At 39.7% G+C, this 25,553-nt stretch overlaps 1 protein-coding gene across 1 annotated transcript in view; it reads right to left on the minus strand.

Annotated features, from left to right (window-relative positions):
• Positions 1 to 14,029: 14,029 nt before the first annotated feature.
• LOC308098650 (uncharacterized protein) overlaps positions 14,030 to 25,553 on the minus strand; it is a gene marked incomplete at its 5' end in the record, with an annotated part of 43,615 nt that continues 32,091 nt past the window's right edge. Inside the window, 8 exons of the mRNA XM_080447054.1 lie at positions 14,030 to 14,438; positions 15,384 to 15,424; positions 15,527 to 15,542; positions 18,527 to 18,571; positions 19,596 to 19,693; positions 19,787 to 19,802; positions 19,948 to 20,067; positions 20,602 to 20,853. Coding sequence (XP_080303180.1) covers positions 14,425 to 14,438; positions 15,384 to 15,424; positions 15,527 to 15,542; positions 18,527 to 18,571; positions 19,596 to 19,693; positions 19,787 to 19,802; positions 19,948 to 20,067; positions 20,602 to 20,853 — 602 coding nt within the window. The 3' untranslated portion in view covers positions 14,030 to 14,424. The remainder of the gene's footprint in view (positions 14,439 to 15,383; positions 15,425 to 15,526; positions 15,543 to 18,526; positions 18,572 to 19,595; positions 19,694 to 19,786; positions 19,803 to 19,947; positions 20,068 to 20,601; positions 20,854 to 25,553) is intronic.

Below are 25,553 nucleotides of genomic sequence, written 5' to 3' on the forward strand. Positions count from 1 at the left end.
TGAAATGAAAAAGTTTGAGAACAACTGCACTAGAGGTCAGACCAGACTTCCAACCGGCCTGGACCAGTGGCCATCATGGCCCAGTAGCCAACCACCTGAACAACATCCACTTACTGTAAAGTGGTACATATGGTTGCACATAAAAACTTGCAAAATGTGCTCCTCGGAGCACAGGTCCCCGCCATGGCAGGTATAGCTTATTGTGGGCCTGCAATGTTTCACGGCAATCGGACGCTGCGTTCACAATTTGAGGCATTTTGTTCAAAACGGACCACTCCTGCAAACTTTTGGAAGCCAATCTTAGGGCCACGCAACAGCCTGAACTCTAGACGCATAGCGGCCCGAGCCCAATTTGTTTTGTAATAATCTGCCTCCTGGTGGTGCTTTAACAGGACGATGTAAAACATCTGGGGCAGAGGTTCTGCTCTGGCTTCCAGGGCGTGTGCGTGCAGAGAGTTTCTATGGGGTTCAAGTCTGGAGACAGTGACAGCCAGTCTAGAATCTTCCAAGACTTCTTCTCAAACCAAGCCTTGGTGGACCTTGAGGTATGATTGGAAGGTCCAATGATGCCCAAGTTTTAGCTTCCTCACAGACGACATGACGTTTTCTCCGTGGATTTCCTGATACTTCATTGAATCCATCTTGCCCTCCTCGCAGTACAGGTTTCCACCCATGCGTCATTCTCCTCCTCCTTACTCCTTCGCACTTTAAGTTCCAGTTTTTTTTTTATTGCTCCAGAGAACAGATTCTGTGTCTTATTGTGCAAACTGAAACCTCAGTGCCTGCTGCCACCAAGACTTGCTGCAGCTCTTTTGCCTGCCTCCTCAAGAATCTGGTGTCAGCCGTTGATAGATTCCTCTTTCTGCCACATCCAAGTGGTGTAGCAACTGCTCCTTTACCTTTGACCATGCAAACTATGCTTCCAACTGTAAGGCTTGGTTTCAGAGGAAGTCCTGGAAGGTTGTAGAGTGGCTGTCACGGTCTCCTGACTTGAACTCCATAGAAAATCTCTGGTGGGATTTGAAGAAGACATTTGCAAAACGCAAACTCAAGAATATTAGTGAACTGGAGGCCATTACACAGGAGGCATAGGCTAAGATTCCTCAGGAATGCTGCCAGAAGCTGGTGTCTGGCTATGTAACAAATTTTGTGAGACTGCAGCAGTCATTGAAAGTGGCATTTTGTGTTGGATTTGGAGAAACCACTTGTAATATTAGTTGTGTTGAGCTATTTGAATTGTTCTTGTTTGATTTGTTTATTTCCAACAGCTGACATTGTATGACTTTTGCCAATGAACCTGATTCGCAGTGGGGCCTGAATAGTTTCAAGCCCAACAGTGTATTTGTTTTATTAGGTCATGTTTCCATCCACCATGTGATGTTATCAATATTACACAACACTAAACCTCAGCTACTGCTACAATACCAAACACATAACACATCATAAACCTCAATGTCCCTGCGCTTATCGACTGTTTATTTTCTTTTATATTGGAAGCTTTGTTCATTGTTATTTTATCTTAGTTTTTCTTTTTTTTATTATTACTGTTGTCATTGTTGTAGCACAGAACTTTGTGGAGCGCCCAAAATTGCATTTAGCTTCTTGTGCCTGTGTGAGAGTAGTGACAAACTAGACGCGTCGCAATTCAGGGCAATTGCAGAGTGTGGTTGCACCGACGCTAGTCGCGGGTCGCTGCCTCCGGGACTTGAGGAATACGCTGGGAGGAATACCGTCGGAGGCTGTGCCAATTACATTGTCACGTAACTCCTGAGATCACTTGCGTTTCATTTTGAGAGGTTTGATCCCCCCAAAATAAGGTTTTTGCATCAAACGGTTACATTTTGAGCATTTGTGGCGCCCCCTATGGATCAAAGTGGAAATTCTTTTGGGGATTTGTTGAGTAAACCACACTTGACATGTGATTCAAATTTGGGATTGACTGAACGTTTTGTTCATGATTTGTGGGCTTTTTTGTAAAACGGGCCCCCCCCTTAACTTTGGAAGCCATTTACGGACGAACGGTATGGACTATCAAAATTCTGTTTCGATCCAGACTATCGCATGGGTCCAGAGATCATGTATACCAATTTTTGTGAAATTTGGACAAAATATATGGGAGGAGGAGCTAAAAGTGTGTTTTGAAGAAAATTCAAAATGGCGGAAAATATATCCTGACGCAAATGGGCGTGGCCTATATGGGGAGTTGCGTCATGACCCAAGGAATCTAGGGAAAAAAAGATTTTGATTTTACGACCTACGGTTCAAGAGTTATAGGCCAAAACGTAAAGGGGGCTGTTATAGCGCCACCATGTGGCCGATTAGTGTAATTATTTTTTCAATAATTTCAAACTAAATTATGAACCTCTCCTCCAAATCTGGTAACTCTAGCTCTTACGGTTTCTGAGAAAAAAAAACTTGAATTTGAGTTTTTTCACTTTTCCATTAAAGTGGATGGGGCAATTTAATGCACTAATAAATCAATATCAATTAAACTATGCACCCAATCTCTTAGCAAAATTCAAGCACACGATTCCCGGTGAGGCCGGTCATTTTGACATATGGCACTAAATTGGGAAAAATAAACTGTGGGCTGTGATGCGGTTTGAAATATTGTTTATCTTGAATATGAATAACTAGACGCGTCGCAATTCAGGGCAATTGCAAAGTGTGGTTGCGCCGACGTGAGTCGCGGGTCGCTGCCGCCGGGACTCGGGGAATACGCTGGGAGGAATACCGTCGGAGGCCGCGTGACGTGCCATTCAAATCGGGTGTCGATCGGATCCTGCCTTCGTGATACATGCCGTTTTGATTTTAGGAAATAGGCCCCTCCCACAAATGTAACGGGCCAATCATATTGTCACGTCACTCCTGATATCACTTTTATTTCATTTTGAGAGGATTGATCCCCCCAAAAATCATATTTTTGCATCAAACGGTTACGTTTTGTGCAATTGTGGCGCCCCCTATGGGTCAAAGTGGAAATACTTTTGGGGATTCGTTGAGTAAACCACCCTCGACATATGACTCAAATTTGGGATTGACTGGACGTTTCGTTAGTGATTTGTGGGCTTTTTTGTAAAACGGGCCCCTCCCGCTAACTTTGGAAGCCATTTACGGACGAACGGTATGGACTATCAAAATTCTGTTTCGGTCCAGATTATTGCATGGGTCCAGAGATCATGTGTACCGATTTTTGTGAAATTTGGACAAAATATGTGGGAGGAGGAGCTAAAAGTGTGTTTTGAAGAAAATTGAAAATGGCGGAAAATCCATCCTGACGCAAATGGGCGTGGCCTATATGGGGAGATGTGTCGTAACCCAAGGAATCCAGGGGAAAATAAATTTTGATTTTACGACCTACGGTTCAAGAGTTATAGGCCAAAACGTAAAGGGGGCTGTTTTAGCGCCACCATGTGGCCGATTAGTGTAATATTTTTTTCAATAATTTCGGACTAAATTATGAACCTCCCCTCCAAATCTGGTAACTCTAGCTCTTTTTTTCACTTTTTCATTAAAGTGGATGGGGAAATTTAATGCACTAATAAATCAATATCAATAAAACTATGCAACCAATCTCTTAGCAAAATACAAGCACACGATTCCCGGTGAAGCCGGTCATTTTGAGATATGGCACTAAATTGGGGAATAAAAACTGTGGGCTGTGATGCGGTTTGAAATATTGTTTATCTATAATAATAATAAAGTGTAAGGATTACTATAGTCTGGTTGCCCTGTTAGGGCAACCACACTAATAAAGTAGAGTAGTAAAAATACATACTGCATAGAACAGTGATTCTCAATTTATGGGCTGGGGCCCACTGGTGGGCTATGAGGATATTGCAAGTGGGCCCCCAAATAACTAGCAAAACACTTAACACATAACACAAGATTTTATTGATAATGTTAACTTTGGGTGGGCCGCGAACGTGTTGGAGGTGTTCAAGTGGGCCTGATCCATAAAAGGTTGAGAATGGCTGACGTAGAGACAAAATGCACTGGTTTCTCTTCCAGCCGTGAGTAGAGTCACATGTTTCCATGGGACACCAAGCACAGGAAGACACTATCAGTCAGGAGGAAGAGCAGGAAGGGACTGCAAATGGTGTGTGTGTGTGTGTGTGTGTGTGTGTGTGTGTGTGTGTGTGTGTGTGTGTGTGTGTGTGTGTGTGTGTGTGTGTGTGTGTGTGTGTGTGTGCAGTGGTGGAAAAAGTATCAATACTGCAATGTAGAAATTGGTCAAAATGTACTTAAAGTACAAAAGTAAAAGTACTCATTATGCAGACTGTCCCGTGTTTTCAAATGTATAAAATGTATGTAATTTCGGCCGTTTAAAAATAGCAGATCTACAAGCTCAAAATGTGTCGCATCGCGACACATTTTGAGCTTGTAGATCAGCTATTTTTCGGCCGAAATGTATATAGGGCTGAAGAGGTTAATATATGTTTTGTAATAATAATCAAAATCTATAAGTATGAGTCTAATAAGGAAGTGACTTCAAGTGACAGTTCATAAGAATGGCCTGTAGTTTCGCTGTTTTACCCCTGCTGGTGTCAGAAAGATTTTTGTCCATATAGTATATGCTCCTAATGCACCTGATTGGATGGAACCCCAAATTGCAGGACCTGTGGGAAAACAAAGACAGGGGAATACACAACCACACACTCAACACAGGCCCTGACAGGACAGGCCAATGGGGCTGTGACAGTGTCTTTACCCCATTAAGACCGGGAACGCATCTGCGTCATTTTAAGATTTATTTGGCTATTAAAAAACAGCAGATATACAAGCTCATAGCGAGCTTGTAGAGCTACTATTTTTGCAAATATTTGAATATACATATTTTTAAAGGGAACATTTTTAACTAAAATCTTTGCTTCTGGGGGGTCCCTGGAAGAACATATTTTGAGATGGGGGTCTGCGGCCAAATATATTTTGGGGATCCTTGACATGAAAAAGTTTGAGAACCACTTGATTATAGCAACTCAAGCTTTTTCAAAAAAGTTTAGGATTTAGACGACATTTGTAGAATCCCCAGAAGCAAAGATTTGAGTTACAAATAAAAGAAGTGTGTGCAAAAAAGATTTGCACACATTTTCATGATTTTTCCAAAAACAGCAGATCTGTTTATCTGCTATTTTTTAACAGACAAAGTATAAGATAATGGTTACGGGTCCATTTGGTTGCATTTGTCAAAACAAATTATCACTCAAGTACTCATCATGGGGGCAATATGGTAGAAAATAAATAATAAATAAATAAATAGTAAAAGCACAGGGTGAGAGGTTATCTGGGGAAAGCAGTTTTGAAGAGGTGGCTTTTGAGGGTGAAAGGTGCTATTGTTGAAATGTTGGGATTAGGATAAGGAGTGAAAAGTGGGATTTGTAGACTTTATGTCTACAGTTTGTTAGGCCTTCATTGACCCTGTGCTGCATTCCTGCACTGATAGGGCAGCTGAGTGTCAGTACGGTTTAATATTTGTGCTTATACATTAACAGCACTCCAACGATCTCAATCCTCTCCTGTTTTCCACATTCAACTCAACTCAACGGCCACAGCTGAATGAGTAGAGAGGCGGCCTGGGAAACAGATGGTCCCAGGTACCATTCCCGGCCCCAGCAATGTGTCGAGGTGTCCCTGAGCAAGACACTTAAACTCTAACTGACCCCACCCCTGGACTCAGGTCTGACCTCTTGGGCAGCAATCAGCTGGGTGAAGCTGAAAACCAAATTTCCTCTGCAGGATTAAATAGGTGTTATTATTATTATCTCAAAGTATATTTATTTCACATGTAAAATGACCAAGTCAACCAAAGTGCTATACAGATCAAAACAGCAAGACAACAGAATACAGTAGGCGTGGATAACCCTCTCTAGAGCTGAATTCCGATACCCCAAACTTTCACACTCGCTCACTCTCCTCGCGTCCTCCACTGTTTTCGCCATGGTTTCGGGTTTCAAGCAGTGTTTGTGTGGCCACAAGTGGAGGAGGACCATGTATGCGTCACAAAAAAACAAACAAAAAAAACCTGTACACGTGATGCGAAAGTCTTCCGCGAGGAGATGTGAAGAGTGGTCGAGCCTACACTTCTTGTACACCCCACGCATCACGTATGCTGCGTGGAAGCAGGCATCTTCCTGGACCTTACATAAATAAAAGCCTGAAACTGGACTTGAAAGACGCGACCAGTATTTTTAATGCCTCCAAGTACAGATCTAGGGTTAGATTTACTGATTTACTGACTTATTTTGGAAATTCAAACCGGATACCGAATCAGCAGCCAGGGAATTTAGTAAATTCACACACTTTTTTTTATTTGGCGAAATTATCGTACATTTGGGATTTTTTAAAATTATTGATCGTACAGAGGGTGAAATTATAGTACAAATACAATAATTATCGTACATCTGGCAACACTGCCTCCACTCGACTCCACTCGGCTCCTCCAAAAAGCAAACAGTGATGGTAGAAGTGGTGGTAGATTTTTTACTCAAGTAAAAATAGTAATACCACAATCTAAGTATTATCAGTTATCTAGAAGTGTCATTTTTACTTTGCCTGCTTTTTATCCACTTTACGGGACCGCAATGGTCATTAGACTTGTTGGGCCTGCTATCCTGACACATTTTATGGCTATTTTCACTATTTTGGAAAATCTGTGAAAGTATGAAAGTGGTAAAACTTTTTATTTGGCATTAGTAAATTAAAATAAACATTTACAGAATGATATGAGGCATACGAATACAGGTGTGTCTTGAGATTTTGACTTGACCTTTGGTGTGCCTTGGACACAAACCGCATGTGAAAAGTAAATATTAACATTTAGATTGCACTATTTAAACTGATAATAAAACTATTTGTTTAATTAGGACCTGCCTTATCAGAATGTTTGAACTCAGCTTAAATTAGGTATTTTGTATTGTATTTAATCATTGTACACATACACACTTTGACAGTTGAGCTCTAGGTCAATCATTTCTTATTGCACTCACCCCCAGACAACAACAAACAAACAAACAAAAAAAAATTTGTACACAAATACAAATGCAGTGAAGTGAGGGCTAAAGCCATACATAATAAACAGTACAGATACAGACAATATCAAAAGAGAAAATTTATAAAATACACAATATCATCAAAAGCAATACTGACAACAGATAGGCTAGTAAACAAATAACAATAATAATACATAGAATAGATCAATAGATACAAAAACACGCACACACGCACGCGCGCACACACGCAAGGACACTTGCTTTTATTTCAGCCTGCTAACTTGTCCGGGAAGAGAAAGGCTGTACTGTAGTTATTATACGCTTGGAATCCCCATTGATGATGTCACTGGTAGGCAGGTGACTGAACTGTCCACAGCCCACCAATGAGACACAGAGTGAGTAGACAGTCAGACATGGTGCCATCTCATAATGAGCAATTAGCGAGGAGTATACCAATTATTCGAAGGTAAGGTGGAAAATAGATGAAGTGCTCCTTTAATGTTATCAAAACAGATTTTATCTACAGGTGTGTATCTGGAGAATCCGTCTAGCCAGTGACAAATAGTTTAATTGGAGTGGTGTTGATGTTCATTCTCTGGCCCCCATGTGGCCACGGTTGTCGTGGTTACCGTGTCAGCATTCCACAGCGAGGGTGTAGCCTGACGGGGCAGACCTGCGTAGGCTGCGTATCGTGACTGGAATGTGTGCAATGAATAGTAGCATGGACTGGTCCTGCCACATTCTAATGGCTGCTCTGTGATTCAGCACAATCCGATACCACTACAGGGATCCTCAGTGGTGATTCAACTCTGAGAGTGTACAAATGGAACCAAACGGACCCTTACGGGTCAGTTTGGTTCCATTTGTACACTCTTAAAGTTGAATTATTCTTTACTTTACTTTACTTTATTTGTTTATTTGGATGGGACAGTGTATACTATTAATGAACAATACATACATGATGTAATGTGAAATACACATTTAGCAAGAATGCTATATTTACATCCATAGTCCCCATACATAAAAACCCATCAACATTACATGAAACACTGTTGAGTAGGCTACACACGGTACAGTATAAAAATACAAATAACAGTAAAATGAATCACATTTTGTACCTATTAAAGATATAAAACACAAACAAGGACAACAGTGAACTGTAGATAAACTTGATTTTAGCCTATATTAATAAAACGTGCACAGGTTTGTTTGATCTATTAAAAAAGAAAAAGATTGGACCTTATAGGATGTGAAAGTTGGACACTCTCTTATGTCAGTGGGTAGATTGTTCCAGATAGTGCTTACTTAGTGTAATAACACTATTATAACACTGTCACAACACAATTATTATGATTTATTTATTTAGTTCAGGAGGTTGAGCGGTTGAGAGGAGGTTGAGCGGACACTTGGACGGTTCCCGGTTTGACCCCCCCCTAACTAAATTTGTACACTCTCACAGTTGAATTGTAATAGTGTAATAACAGTATTATAACACTGTTATAACACTATTCTCTGAAAGTGTACACTATATAATTTAACTCTATAATTACACATTAACCATTTGGTTACATTTGTACACTCACTGTTATAAATGGGTGCATTTATAGTAGGTGTTGTATCATGACATTTATCCAATATCCGCCCATCACTAAATAATAAATAAATAAATAAATACGTACATACATACATACATACATACATACATACATACATACATACATACATACATACATACATACATACATACATACATACATACATACATACATACATACATACATACATACATACATACATACATACACACTACTCTAACTATAAAAGGTAATGTGCACTAATTGAGCTCATCCTTAAAGTGGCTATTCATAACTTGTTTTCAGTAAATAAAACATGAATTTAACAACTCAGAGTATGTTAATACAGTATATTCTAGCATAGCAGTGGTGGTTGGAAGTGGACCATAGAGACAGTCATGTGGTCAGACCACTACTACTATATAATAGTATAATTCATCTGTTTTTATATTTTTTTCCAGGGGGATTGGACTGAAAAAGTGCGTTCAGTAGAATGTTATAGAACCAGTTCCATGCAACTATTCATGCACACATTCCTGTCATGATGCACAGGCCTGCCCTGCAAGACTACACCCTCGATCTGTTGTTCTACCCTTAATCATCACACTACCCTTAATCACTCATACTATGGAGTATACATTAGGCCAATGGTTCTCAAACTGTGGGTCGAGGTCCCCAAACAATTAGCTTTTTTTAATCACTCAACAGTAAACAAACCAACATACAGTAGGCCCATTGTACCCAGTGTATACATGGTATCTGTACAGTTCTGGCATAGGCATTTTCCAGAGCCCAACCCTTCATTTCAGAGGCTAAACAAAAAACTGTCCAGAGTCACATTTTAGGACAGACAGACAGACAGACAGACAGACAGAATATATAACATCACCAAACCCATTACTGTTTGTTTTTATAATAAAAATGTTAACTTCCTGTTGATTTAGCTATTTTTGTTAAGAAGAAAACCCGGACTGGATCCGTGGATCCGGATCCGAATATTCAAATAGTAAAATCTGCAGGAAGTTGAAATTTGTATTAAAAAAACAAACAGTACTTGGTTTGTTGATGTTCTATTTGGTCTATATCAACTTTGTTTGCGTTCGTTTACGTGCTAAAAGAGTGACCTTGAGAGCTGTTTTACCGTACAATATAATACAATGAGCAGCATATTTAGAATTATCAATTTCTAATCAATGGAGCAATTATTTTTGATTTCTTGTCCACCTTTGGAGTTACATCATGACAAGGTAACTACACAACCCAAACCTTTACCAAAGTGGTCTTGCCCTTTAAGTAAATGTTACTTTCCGCCACTGTAATTGTGACAGGCCTAGTTAGGAGACTGTCAGCACGCCACATTTAGTGATCTCTGGGAAAACCTGCATACTGACCTGAGGAACCAGGGGTCCTTGGTGGGGGGGGCTTCCTTTATCCATGCTTTATACAAAAGCATGGAGCTGCGAGCTTGTACATCTGCTATTTTTGAGCATGTTGGCAAAATCTTATGGCTCTGGTTCAGATAAGGGTAATTTGGGAACTGCTCAGCTTGTTGATCTTTTGCTATTTTAGGAATGTTTTACACACGCAAGCGTGCAGGCACGCGCATTCATTCATTCATTCATTCAACGAAATGTGAATATTTGGAAAGTGAAATCAAACTGGAAAAAAAAAGAACGCTGAAAAGTGTATGAGGGTCGGGATGAGGGTTTAAGTGATTAGGGGGGTTTCTGTTTAGAATAGAAACAAACACACAAACAAACAAAAAAACGAAACATCACAGAACTCCATAGGCCCAATCTGGAAAGCTTTGTGTTATGGGGGTTTCTGGGTTAAAGGAGTAGTTCACCTAAATAATTACTTATTTTCTATCAATTACACACCCAAAGCCTTGAATTCATGGAGATTTTTTTGTTTTTCTTTCATTCCTTTCATTCAGCCAATAATTTGATGACCGGCGGAGTCTCCATTGAGTCTCCTACTGGAGACGTCATCAAATGATTGGCTTAGGAATGCGACGGGAAAAAAATATCTCCATGAATTCAAGGCTTTATGGGGTGTGTAATTGATAGAAAATAAGTATTTTTTGGGGTGAACTAATCCTTTAACCCTTCACAGTGGAAAGGAGCCCAAATGGTAAAAAAAAAAAAGAAGAAAAAAAAAAGAGTTTGCACAACAGCTTGGAGCCATGACCTGAATGATTAACCATGGCGACTAGTTTATTACTGTATATCTCTAAGTAGGGGATAGGAGGGCAGACGTGAAAAGAGAATGCCTTCACACCTTTTGTTATGTCCATAGACTGCATTCTCCACAGGTGGGACACACCCGGTTAAGGTGTGTCTGAGATGTACTGTAGTAGTAGTAGTAAAGTGAGTCATTTCAAACATGACAAGAATGAAAGGCAGTGTAAATCTCTGTCATTGTTGCCAGGGTAGGTGCCACATAACACACTGTGATCACCTTTAAAATACGTCTACTTGAAAGAGACATACCCTAATCCTAAACCTAATGCCTAAATGCCGAATCCTGACCACTGACCACAACCTGAATCTGATTATTAATTGTAAAACTCCAAAATGCTTCTTAGCCCGGGAAATAAGATAGTGAGCTAATATTGTTTTTTTTCTGGACATTCTATCCTTGTGTGGATTTTGGTCACGCATGCACGCCTAGATGGCTGCCATACCTGGGTGACGCGGTACACTCAGTTGGAATGACAGATGACACACCCTGGGCACACAACACACCTGTCACTATAATCACACACTGGGTTCCATTTGTACCCTCTCAGTTAGTAATGGTTAAATTAGCAGTGAGGATTTTGCTGTGCAATTATTGCTTGACCTTCCTGCCTGTATTAGCTTTTCTTTAAATGCATGCATGAATGAATGAATGAATGAACTAAACTCTCCCGAAAATGAGCTTTAACTTTTTATTCATTTATAGTCACCAAACTGAAATGTGCATTACTTTAGATTAACAGCTAGAGTGTCAGTTCTCCATATGACAGAGAATGTCTGCCATCATGGATCTGTTAATGAAATGATAATTAAATTGGTTTTGTATTGATCAACATTGATCTTACTTTGTGCAGCAGGTTGGGTGGACCTACACCACAAGGTCGATGTATTCGACATTCCCCAGGACTTTTTTGTTTGTTTTATCCTTTTAGCCTTAATGTCTTCAGGGCTGAATTAACCCTTTATGGTGCCCGGTGCTTGGACCCGGGCACCAACAATCTTTTCCCCCCTTTTTTTCTTGGCTCAAAATATAGACTACTCACAGCTTAGGCCCCTAGGAGTGGGGCCCCAGGCAGTTCCCTAGGCTGCCTAATGACAATGAGCGCCTCGAAGGCAGACACACACACACACACACACACACACACACACACACACACACACACACACACACACACACACACACACACACACACACACACACACACACACACACACACACACACACACACACACACACAGGCGTAACAATCAACCAAGTCCAACTGGGGAACGGAAAGGAAACAAAGCTGCCTGGAGAATGGCGCCCCCCAGAGGTTGGTGCCCAGTGCTGCAGCACTTAAAACCCTTACATTAATCCACCACTGAACGTCTTACTGTATTTATTGATTGATTGATTGATTGATTGATTGATTGATTTATTGATTGATGTACTTTATTTAGTAAAACATGAGAACAACAGTACATGGAAGAACAAATTCACAATACAAGAGCTACTAAACTGGAAGACTCATAAGCACTGAGCTTGTTTAACATGAGATCCCCATGCACACAAATCATGATGACATATAAGTGGCAGACAGATATACACACTACTATACAGAGCGTCATACAATCAGCTTACAGGTTACTGGTATGAAGAGTGAAAAATATGTACAAGAGAAGAAAAAAGAATGGGGAGGGGGGTTGGGGGGGTAGGTTAAGACTTAGACAGGGGCCATTTTCGAATTGCAGCCTCCTGAAGGTGTATCTTTAGGTCAGTTTTGAAAGTGAGTAGGGTTTTACACTCCTTTATTCCTTTTGGTAAGACATTCCACATTTTTGTTGAATAGCATGAGAATGAGTTCATTCCCTTTGTTGAGCCAAATCTGGGTTGAACATGATTCGTGGAGCTGCCTCTGGTGTTATGATCGTGGACTTCGTTAATGTATTGGAAGTATTTTGACAAATACAGGGGGATCCCAATGTTGTGGTGTATCTTAAAGACCAGGCCCATTTCAAGTTGCTGTACTCTGTCCTCAACCCTGAGCCATCCAATCCTAGCAAAATGAGCAGGGGTTAGATGGGTTTTGTGATTGAGGCCAAGAAGTAGCCTTACTAGTTCGTTTTGGGATGTTTGGAGCCTTGTTTTTAAGGCCTTGGTGGTGTTGTGATACCATGAGGAGCATGCACCTGCGAGAATCTTCAGAGTATTCTTACTGAATACCACGTGCCACGTGCTGTTTACATTTCTGTCTAATACAGTATTCAATCAATCAATCAATCAATCAATCAATCAATCAATCAATCAATCAATCAATCAATCAATCAATCATAAACAAACATACACACGCACCCAACATTCTTACTGAGTGACTTTTATTGACTTGACACCAACTGCAGTAATAACTGTGTGTGTGTGTGTGTGTGTGTGTGTGTGTGTGTGTGTGTGTGTGTGTGTGTGTGTGTGTGTGTGTGTGTGTGTGTGTTACATGGTTCTTGTATTGTTACACACATAAATGTTACCATACATTCATTGATGATCCATTTGTATGGTTACATTCATAAATGTTACTCTACATTTGTTGGTAGGCCTATAGATCAGGGGTGGGCAACTTTGGGCACACTCACTCCAGAGGGCCACATTGCATATACTGTCGGGCAGACACCCCTTATCTCCGTATTTTAACTTTTTCCCCGTAAATTAATGCCCTACTTTGCCATTCTGTCACACAAAGGTAGCAAAAATAGCCGATCTACAAGCTCAAAACGTGTCGCAGTGCGACACGTTTTGAGCTTTTGAATTGGAATCCTTATTTCTTTTGTGCATTTTTTAATTGGAATCCTGAAAACTAAAATTTTTATTTAATTTCAAATGCATTTAGTTATACTTATGTTAACTTTATGAACTTAAAGGAGAATTCCGGACAAATTAAATGTTATCTTTGATGTCTCGTTACTCACCTAGCGACGTGAAAAGTGGCGTTCTTTTTTTCCATATATTCCCCTGTCGTCATTTTTTAAACCCCCTCCGTTGTCATAATGGGAGCGCGTGGGTAAGGGAAATTCGTCTATTATAACCGACGCAAAGTTGTTTTTTTCTCTACTAGTATTGATAGTAGAGTCTCATGATAGTCAAACATGCGTTGAAACTATCTGCGAGGCTGCCGTCAATGGCGAACGATTTAACACTGGTTGCTTGTTTCCAGATTCTGGCAACACGAGTTGCCAGGTTCTGGAAGAACTCCCATTATGACAACGGAGGGGGTTTAAAAAATGACGACAGGGGAATATATGGAAAAAAAGAACGCCACTTTTCACGTCGCTAGGTGAGTAACGAGACATCAAAGATAACACTTAATTTGTCCGGAATTCTCCTTTAAATACAAATACATTGGACATAAAAAAGACAATAGAATTTTAAGACTAGTCATTAAGCTACTAATATAGACCGAAGTAATTAAAGCGGGTCATGTTTGCAATTGTAACAGCTGAAATCAATAATATATCAGTATTCTGATATTAACCTGTGGGCCGCATTAAGTGAAGGTGGGGGCCGCATGTGGCCCCCGGGCCGCCAGTTGTCCATGTATGGTATAGAATAGATCCATCTGTCTTCATCCACATGTGTGGCGTTGGGTATTCCTACACGGCCGTATCTAAAGAAGTGAAACAGAGTTACAGTAAATATTTAAAACAGGATAGCCTCTACTGTGTCATTAAACAGTATGGAATGATAATACTCAAACAACGTTTTTCAATCTTACATTACACAAGTTTGTTAATGTGAAGCTTTCCAACAAGGTTATTGTGAAAATATGACAAATCGCCCTCCTAGTTGTAAACAGAGGTGTCATTTGGAGTTTCAGGGGATGGTAATTGCCACCCTGTTGTGTTTTTTTTTTTTTACAGATTAATCTGATTTCAGATTAACTCTGATTGCATCTCAATCCATGCCCTTACATGTGACATGTTACAGATACTGTATGTGTTTTCTTGTCTGCAAACATGCTTTTAATAACCACTTTCAACGTGGTATCCCTTACCCTATCCCTATAGCATGTCATTATAGGCGAGCATTTTCTCTTTTCTCCTAAAAATAGCGATCTACAAGCTCATAACACATTGCTTGTAGATCAACTTTTTTGGCTATTTTCAAAATGGGGCTTTAATGGCCTTATTTTTGCCATTCACCATTTTTTTCCTGAAATGACGCCTCTGGTTGTAAGTATAATTAAACTGTTTCAGATAAACAATTTGCTTCTGGAAATAAATGACAATTTAAATCTCGACCGAATTAACAAATGTCTGTTGTTTTGTTGAATGGATGCTGTAACTCTAATGTTATCTGTCACTGAAGATGAAATTATGATGAAAAGATGAAAGTTCAAAGCAAACGTGTCCAGTGGGGAACATAGATAGAGATAGGCAAGAGAGAGAAAACATTAAAACATTTTTTAAATTATGTTTTATATTCTAAGTCTGGCGATTAATAATTTCAATTTGATATATTCACAGACACATTTAACGTTTTGTATGTTTTCCTTGTTCATGGAAACAGATAAAAATCATTTGATTGGATGTTTAAAAAGTATATACTGTACCATTTACATATGCCTGATTGGTTCCCTCATACTCAATGGGCCTGTAATTAAGATATAATAAATATTTATCAGAAATGACATAAACAATACATAATCTACTGCTGTCATGTTGATTAATAGACAGAGCTCAATACTGTACTTACGTGATATAATCTGGATCTGTAAATTAAAAACAAAAAGTTATAAATATGTGAATCAAATAAAAACATAAAGGGCCTGCACCGCTGGTGTAGCGGTCCAGGCACCCAGGCTCAGTGTAGCCTGACAGCATGTCGCCGGTTCGAGTACCGATCCCGACGGCCTTTGCTGCATGTCACTCCCTATCTCTTTCTCCATTTCCTGCCCGCCTACTGTCCTGTCAATAAAGGCATAAACGCACACAAAAAAACATACAGGTACAGACAGTAGGCCTATAATCTATTTGTAATGTTTTCTTCATGTTAAAGCAATAGGACACTTTAGTAGAGGTTTGTTTGGGTCGTTTAGTTACCTTGCCATGATGAAACTAGTCCAATTAAGTGAGATAGATCGCTGTGTCACACAGTTGATTAGAAATTAACTACCCTACTTGGGAACGATGCAAGTTGGGAGCGATGCAAATAAGGAACGCATGCCCCACCGTGTTATGCAATACCCGTTATGCCCGTTGTAACCGTCTGTCTGCCTGTGTCCTTTTTATGGGCATGGGGTGGGGGGTGGGGTTTGGCGGTTCTGGAAAGTCCTTGTGCTGTGGTAAACGTCTGTGGGGAATGTGTGGAGAATGTCTGTAGACTGCAAACTGACTGTGGAAAGGGGACTGACTAAGTAATCAAATGACAGGTGTGGGGAATTCGACAGGTGTGGGGAATTGGGCAAATCAAGCGCAGGCTGGGGTTGCCATGGCAATCAATTGGCTCATTTGGGCCACGACCAATGGCTACTTATTTTTGCCATTCACAATTATCTTCTGAAATGACACCTCTGGTTGTAAGTATAATGAACCTGTTTCAGATAAACAATTTGCTTCTGGAAATAAATGACAATTTAAATCTCAACCAAATAAAAGAATGTTCATCATGTCTGTTGTTTGGTTGAATGGATGCTGTAACTCTATTGATATATGTTACCGAAGAGGAAATTACTAAGCAGTGGGTAACATAGATAGAGATAGGCAAGAGAGAGAACATTTAAACATTTTTAAAATTATGTTTTACATTCTAAATCTGATTAATAGTTTGATATATTCACAGACACATTTTAGCATTAACGTTTTGTATGTTTTCCTTGTTCATGGAAACAGATAAAAATCCTTTGATTGGATCTTTAAAATATATATACTGTACCATTTACATATGCCTGATTGATGGTTCCCTCATACTCAATGGGCCTGTAATTAAAATATAATAAATATCTATCAGAAATGACATAAACAATACATAATCTACTGCTGTCATGTTGATTAATAGACAGAGCTCAATACTGTACTTACGTGATATAATCTGGATCTGTAAATTAAAAACAAAAAGTTATAAATATTTGAATCAAATAAAAACATACAGGGCCTGCACCGCTGGTGTAGCGGTCCAGTGGTCCAGGCACCCAGGCTCAGTGTAGCCTGACAGCATGTCGCGGGTTCGAGTACCGATCCCGACGGCCTTTGCTGCATGTCACTCCCTATCTCTCTCTCTCCATTTCCTGCCAGCCTCCCATAAAAGCCCAAAAATAAACCTCCCCCCAACAAAAAAAAAACATAGCCTACAGATACAGTATAATTTATTTGTAATGTTTTCTTCATGTTAAAGCAATAGGACACTTTAGTAGAGGTTTGTTTGGGCCGTTTAGTTTAGTTACCTTGTCGTGATGAAACTAGTCCAATTAAGTGAGATAGATCGCTGTGTCACACAGTTGATTAGAAATTAACTAGCCTACTTGGGAATGATGCAAGTAGGGAGCGATGCAAATAAGGAATGCATGCCCCATCGTGTTAAGCAATACCCGTTATGCCCGTTGTAACCGTCTGTCTGCCTGTGTCCCTTTTATGGGCATGGGGTGGGGTGGGGTGGGGGGGGGGGGGTTCGGCGGTTCTGGAAAGTCTTTGTGCTGTGGTAAACGTCTGTGGAGAATGTGTGAAGAATATTTCTCAAGACTGCAAACTGACTGTGGAAAGTGTACTGACTAAGTAATCAAATGACAGGTGTGGGGAGTGCGACAGGTGTGGGGAATTTGGCAAACCAAGCAACCAAGGGTTGCCATGGCAATCAATTGGCTCATTTGAGCCACGGCCAGAGCCTTTTCTGGCAGTTCTGGACAACCGCCTATCCAACCAACTCGAGGCCGGGCACTGCACTCCCTCGGGTCGTCTGTGCCGCGTGTATCGAATTTGAAGTCAGTTGGTGGAACGGTTCTTGAGATATGTGGATTACAGAATACAGACACACATAAGTACAGAGACATTTTGTCTCTGATTATCTTATCTTTAGATAATCCAAAATGAGAGCCCCTGTATGATTACATTTTCGCACATAGCTGAACACAAACAAAGCTGATTCTGACAATATGTAACATCACAAAACCCAGTGTGGCGTTTGTTTTGAATAACAATGCAGCTTCTTGTTAATTGAGTCATTTTCGGTGGAAGAAGAATGGAAGAAAACCCGGAACCCGGAACAAACAAACGTTATAGGTTTTGTGATGCTGTCAGAATCAGCTTTGTTTGTGTTCATTTATGTGCCAAAAGAGTGACTTTGAGGGCTGTTTCATCATACAATGGAAGTCTACGTAATGCTATTTTCTGGATTATTAATTTCTAATCATCTGTGACACTGAGCAATATACTGTATCTCATTTGCACTAGTTACATCAGGAGAAGGTAAGTTAACAACCCCCGACCTCTACCAAAGTGTGCGTGTGCTTTAAAGCATGTAAACAAGGTGATGTCACTGTCACACAATAAACAAAACTGTCCTATGAACAGAGAGCCACGCCCCCTCAACCCAATGAAAGGTTTCTCTGCTCAGCAGGGGGCGCTAAAACATTTCTAACAAATCCAATTCATCTGAACCTGCAACTAAATGACTCTCCTACCATTTATTATTCCACAATAACACCAAATGAAACTAGATTAAAATAATTTGATTGGATGTTTAAAAAAGTTAATAGGGTACCATTCTCATCAGGGCGGTGGATTTCTTCATAGACACTTCTGTCGCCTAAAGGTAAACAAATGAGCATTAATATGGAGTTTATTATTGTTATTTCAATGTAGTTGATTATTCTGCTAATGAGGAAAAGCGAACACAACTGAACTTCCAGAAAGTACATTAAATGTCTAAAGAATCAATAGTTCATTTATTAAGTATAGTTAAAAAGTTAAATTAGTTACATTAATTTATATTGAAATTAGAACACCAGAAGTGTCCTTAATGAATGGTAAATCAATGAAAGAGATTCATGTTTTATTCTATGTTCTAGAATAGATTTATCAACCCCTTAAAACCATATCTATCGGGGGGAAGGCTTTCGCAGAAAATAGCAGATTGACTATTTTCGATCCCATAATTTTTATCCTGCGATTTTTGTAACCCTTTTTTTTTTCACCCGGTGCCAATTTCCTAAGTGATCCTGGGCGCTACACCAGCCCTACACCAGCGCTACACCAGTCCCCCACAGCCTGGGGAGGCCAGGGCCGAGCTCATGCTTCCTTCAGGCATGAGAGCCAACTGACCTTCTTGTCACCTGCCAGGGGGGAGTTTCCCTGGTAGGACGTAGCGCGTGGAAGGAACACGTTATTCCAACCAGTTCCTTTCCCCTCCATCAGGCGCCCCGGCTGTCATGGGGGAGGCGGTATAGTGACCAGGATTACTACATGTTTTTGTGAGGGTAGTAACCCCCTACCCTGGGAGACCATGCAAACTCCACACAGAGTAGGCCCTTTCGCCAACCCCACCTAGGGTATGGGCGCTGATGACGCGGAGGACAAGACACGCCCCCAGCGCCCACAGCGTCCCCGGCGGGAATCGAACCCAGGACCTTCTTGCTATGAGGCGACAGCGCTACCGACTGCGCCACCGTGCCCCCAGATCTGCTATTTTCTGCGAATGTTAGAGCCCTGAGGTACTCCGCTCAACCATATGGGGTTTAAGTGGTTAAATTAGATTTTTTTCGATGATTTAGATTCAAATAAGTATCAGTTTTCATTGTCAGAAGAACTTCATGATTGGTTCAAAGACTAACCGTGCTGCAGTGAACTGTACACATCACCAGGAGCTCCACTTGGATTGGTCGTCTGGTCTGCAGCTGAGCCCTGCTTGGTTCCCTCAGACTGAATGGGTCTGTAGTTAAAAGACAAATATTGATTGACTGAAGTATAAACAAGATGTGATCTACTGCTGTCATGGTGATGACTAATATTTAGTAACACTTACCTGACACAACACTGATCTGCAAATAAAAGAAAAAAAGTTGAACCTTTAAATTGCTATAATATTTATTATTATTTCATTGAGAAGTTGCTGCTCGGTTTTAATATGTGTTAAAGTGATATCTTTTTTGGTTAAAACTAAACGTTTATTGTTAGAATACTCACCTTTAGATGTGTATCTACAAAGCAGGAGCAGCACAATGGTCAATAGAATCACAGCCAGAAGTCCTACAATCAGACCCACTTTAAGTGGAGAACTGTTTTCAGGAACCGTAGATCCAGGATCTATAGATTTACATAGATTAGTATTAGAACAACTCGTTTTAACATGTAATATGACAGGCTGTTGTGTATGCCTAAAGAAAAGATGATTCAGCTACTGGTATAAGCCTGTTATGTGTAATAGTTTACAAATAGAGTTTAATGGTATATGATTAGTGATTCAGTGAAAAACATTTATGAGTATTAAAAAAAATAAAAGAACAGTCCACATGTTAGCATTCACACTGAACTAATTCAGAGGTCGGGTAAATGATATTTTTTGGTTAAACAAAAAAGTTTTTTTGTTAAAAGGTTAAGGCACAATATTCTGGCAGTAATCATTGATAGTGGTTGTTCAGTAACAGGAGTCTCCCCATCTCTCCAGCTCTTCAATAAACAAATAATATGTTTTCAGGTGGGTTGCAAAATGTCAGCTATAGAAGATATAACTATGACAGAAAATAATAAGTAAAAGTGTTGCGTAAAATTTGCATATTGTGCAAATATTTGAAAAATATTAAATCCTAAACAATATGTCACAGTTGTCAGTATACTAACATGTCACTGCCATCCAGCTCTGTGGTGATTCTTCTCCAGAATGTGAACACTTGTAAAACCCCTCATCAAATGTAGATACAGCAGGAATGATCATCTGCCCATTGGTTTTATTTTGGACCAGTTCTTCATTTCTATAAAAGTTGTTTATAGAAACGTTGGACAGTGACGGGTCTGTTCTGTGTTTGCACTCAAGAGTGACAGAACGTCCCTCAGTCACAGGGTGAACAGGACTCACCAGGATGACAGAACCAACTGTAAAACAAGAATAAAAAGAAGACAAAAAAAAGAACAGTCCACATGCTAGCATTCACACTGGACTAATTTAAAGGTAGGGTAAATGATATTTTTTCAAACAATTATTTTGTTAAAAGGTTAAGGCACAATATTCTGGCAGTAGTCTCCCCATCTCTCCAGCTCTTCAATAAACAAATAATATATTTTCAGGTGGGTTGCAAAATGTCAGCCAATCAGGAGAGAGTACCCATCATCAGATTCAGATTTCAGATTAACAGCATGTTTTTAATGAGTTGATGGAATGCTGCAGTATTGTAAGGTAGTGAATGAAGGAACTGGACTCACTGCGTACTGTGATGTTAACAGCATTGCTGTACTCTCTCAGTCCAGAGTTAGACTGACACCAGAACACACTGCTGATGTTATAGGTGCTGCTGACACTGCATCTGGTCATAGACGGCGTGGTAGATGAACACTCTTTCCCAGTCTCCCAGTCTCCAACCTCAGTGAAATAATTCACTGTCCATCCGGTAGAGTTTCCCACACAGATCAGTGAGACAGACTCATTGATGAAGTGTTGAGTTCTGTCTGGACTCACTGTGAGAGAAGCTGAAGAATGATGATCTAAAACACAACACAGAGTCAGAGGTCAAACAAAGAGAACAACTCCAGTACTTGAGTCAGAGCATAGATGCTCCTGGTCAAATATTATTCAACTGCAAGTGAAAGTTGTCATATATTTGTACTTGAGTACAAATATGACAGGAGTACTGTCATTTTTGTACTCAAGCAAGTACTGGAGTGCTCAAAAGTATTCAAAAGTACAAAACAAATTAAGTATTCAAACACAACTACTTAAGTATTCAAAAATACAAATTACAAAGTACATTTTCATTTAAATGTCAATATATTGCTGTATTGAAATGTAGAAAATGTTCTAGAAACTTTCAAAATCTAATGAGATGTTGATCTGGTATTTTCACGATATTTGGAATAGGGCTTAAGTGGTTAATGTAATTTTTCCCTTCCTAGAAATGAGTCAGTACATTTGCCTTTCTTACCCAAGAAAAGTTATAAAAAGATCATAAAATGTTAAATAAATACAATGGAATTATGAATGATGAATTATGAGTCACACTCACCACCCGAAAACACAAACTGATTGTCACTGAAGTCAGTGTAATTAACTGGGTCCTGAGGGGTCCCAGCTCTACACACATATCCTCCTGTGCCTGTAGGACCAGGAATGATGTAGGAACCTTCTACAGTCCCTTGGCTATCAGGTAAGAGCTCTGTGTTGTTGATGAAGCCTTCTGGTCCAAGAACAGCCCTGTACCAGTAGAACCTCCAGTCTGCAGATGATTCTTTAACTTCACATCTCAGAGTCACTGAAGCTCCAGGACTCAACCACGTAGGAGACACACTCAGAACAGCCTTGGGTCGACCTGTTTGGAAAGCACATTTTCTCATTGTTTATCACTGAACATGAAATCTGTCTGTTGAAGATATTGATATCGATGTTTCAGGGTCCGCTCATTATTCCATCCGTTAAGTAAGTGTGAGGTTAGGGTTAGTTATAAAGGGGCCAGTCGGACCAACGGGACTCCAATTCACACTACAGTACAGTATATCCTTTATATTCTTTGATTTAAATGTGATTCAGTATTCTGACTTAAGTGACACAGTCAATGTAAAGGACCACTTCACCCATTTTCAACATATCTTCATATAATTGGTTCTCACTAATGATTTAATCATTATAATATGTTACCATTTTGTCTACTCGGTCTGTGTCTCAGATGTCACCGTCTATCAGCTAACATCATCGGTAGGCAGGTTTGGTCATTTCAAATAAGATTTCAAATTGTTTATTTTATTTTGTATTAATGCAAGAACAATGGCTTCTATTATAGCATGCTAACTTTCCAGGACTAGGACTGCTGCCACTGGGATAACATCAAAGCTCATACATTGATACTAGCTGTCACAGCTAGAGATAACATCAAAACCCATATATTGATACTAGCTGTCACAGGGATAACATCAAAGCTCATATATTGATACCACAGGGATAACATCAAAGCTCATACAGTATATTGATACTAGCTGTCACTATTAAAGGTTGAACATTTTAATTAAATTATTTGGGGTTTCAACCATAATACTGACCATTCCAATATTGGAATCATTGCAAGCCACTTTTATATAGCACTGTTTACCAAACAGTGGGTCGGAACCCATTTGTGGGTCACAGGCCCATTTTTATGGATCGGAAGTAAATATCCCCTTTTTTTCTCCGTTTCCTACATAGAAAAAAAAATATATATAAAAGAAAAAAAAAAAAAAAAAAATATATATATATATATATATATTATTTCAAAGATTAAAAAAAAGTTTAAACCAAAAAAATCACAACTTTTCATCAATTAAAAACAATTCCAAAAATGTTCAAAAGTATTTCATGAATAAAAAGAAAGAAATCTAATAATTTTCATAAATAAATAAAATAGCAGATCTACAAGCTCACAACACGGCACGAAGCGATGCTTTGTGAGCTTGTAGATCTGCTATTTTCACTATGGGTCCGGGGCAAACGTTGAATTTCTCTTTAGGGTCTTGGGCTAAAAAGTTTGAGAACCACTGCTCTATAATACTGTAGCACCAAAAGAGGTCCGCCTATGATTACAACCAAACAACCACTTTTAGTGCTATTTAGCAGCATTTGTTTTGTGTGCCAGATACTGGACCACACATGTCACGTGTTCAAACTTACAGAAGTGGACAAATTGACTACTTCTGTTTCGTCATACTTTTTTTTTTATCGTTTTGTGCAGTTTCCTCCCATACAGTGACAACATCCAAGTAGCTTATTGTCAATATGAGGTAGTTTCATAAGCCTAAATATGATAACCTCCTCATCCTGTCCTGAACATCTACATGTGGGTCCTTTCCACACATCGTAACAAACAAGAGAAAGGAAAACAAATCAGATAAAACCATCAGAAGCATTTTACACTGAGTTTCAAGATTAAATTCATGTTTTCAATGGACCCTTCGCTAAACCCCACCCCAAAAGCGATTGTCCAATGCCAGCTTAGCAACCGTTGTTAGCCTGGCATAGGTCTGGCAAACTTTCGTCACCTGCCATAGCTGTCAATGTTATTGCGCCCACACACACACAATCATTTGCAACATAATAGCAAGAATAGGAATAGCATGATAACGCAATGGTGACTATGAACCACGTACCCAAACCCGTTTGAGGCTGCTTTTCCCAAGCTGAAATCTGCACTTAAACTACAAGGCTGAATGGCTGTGTTGTTGAACACATACACAGCTTCTTCAGGAAAGTTACACGATACGAGTACGACTCACTCGCCCAGGTGGTGTCAATAATAGGCTACTAATCACTGTAATCGTAACAAAATTCAGAATCACAGCGCTGCCTGTTTAGGATTCCGCACGTTAAAGTGAATTAATTCATTTGTTCGTCTATTTATTAACTGCTCCTGGCAGTCTTACCCTGCGGTACATGAAAACTCCTGTTAGTCATGGATCAACTTTAACCTGGTGTTTGCACTTTCTCCATTTACAATCCGTACATTTCAAATATAAAGTGCTTACCCCATGGCCACGGATGTTGAAATTATGCACGGGACTCTCAAAAGTACCCGTATATTCTGTATTGTTCAATAAAAAGTATTTTAATCCGATCAGTGGCCATTTTCTCATAATGTATCAGAGTGCAATACACCTACAAACCGATAGGGTGGCTTTGTTGAAAGCGCATGGAGAAAATGGCCACCGATCAGATTAAAATGCTTTTAATTGAACAATACGGATGATATGGGTACTTCTGAGAGCCCGTACATAAATGTAACATCCGTGGCCATGGGATAAGCACTTTATATTTGAAATATGAACGTTCATGTAGATGTACGGGCCATAAATGGAGAAAGTGCAAACACCAGGTTGAAGTTCATCCATGACGGTCGTGACAGTCGACCGTCGTGTATCCATGGCTATTACTCCCTCTAACATTTCCCATGTTTTTAGTTTATTGAAATAATGTCATGCACATTTGTCCAGTGCCATAGCCTACTGCAGGCCTTGTTGACTAGATTTAGAAGAGATTTTGAAGCTCTTGCTCCTGAAATGATCGATTATTTTTAAGGTGAAAAGCCATCATTTAACATGAAAGTCAATGGGTGAGAAGAAAAGTTTGCCAGGCGCTGCCAGGCCTGGGTTACTAACTTCGCACCACCAGTCACAGAGTGGAGTGGGTGGGGCTTAGCGAAGGGTCCAGTGTCTAATTAGTGTGGTTGCCCTAACAGGGCAACCAGACTATAGTAATCCTCACACTTTATTATTATTATAGATAAACAATATTTTCAACCGCATCACAGCCCACAGTTTATTTTTCCCAATTTAGTGCCATATGTCAAAATGACCGGCTTCACCGGGAATCGTGTGCTTGTATTTTGCTAAGAGATTGGTTGCATAGTTTTATTGATATTGATTTATTAGTGCATTAAATTTCCCCATCCACTTTAATGAAAAAGTGAAAAAACTCAAATTCAAGTATTGTTTTCTCAGAAACCGTAAGAGCTAGAGTTACCAGATTTGGAGGGGAGGTTCATAATTTAGTCCGAAATTATTGAAAAAATAATTACACGAATCGGCCACATGGTGGCGCTATAAGAGCCCACTTTACGTTT

Source organism: Gymnoscopelus braueri, assembly GCF_963280865.1.
Source record: "Gymnoscopelus braueri genome assembly, chromosome: 13".
NCBI lineage: Eukaryota > Metazoa > Chordata > Actinopteri > Myctophiformes > Myctophidae > Gymnoscopelus > Gymnoscopelus braueri.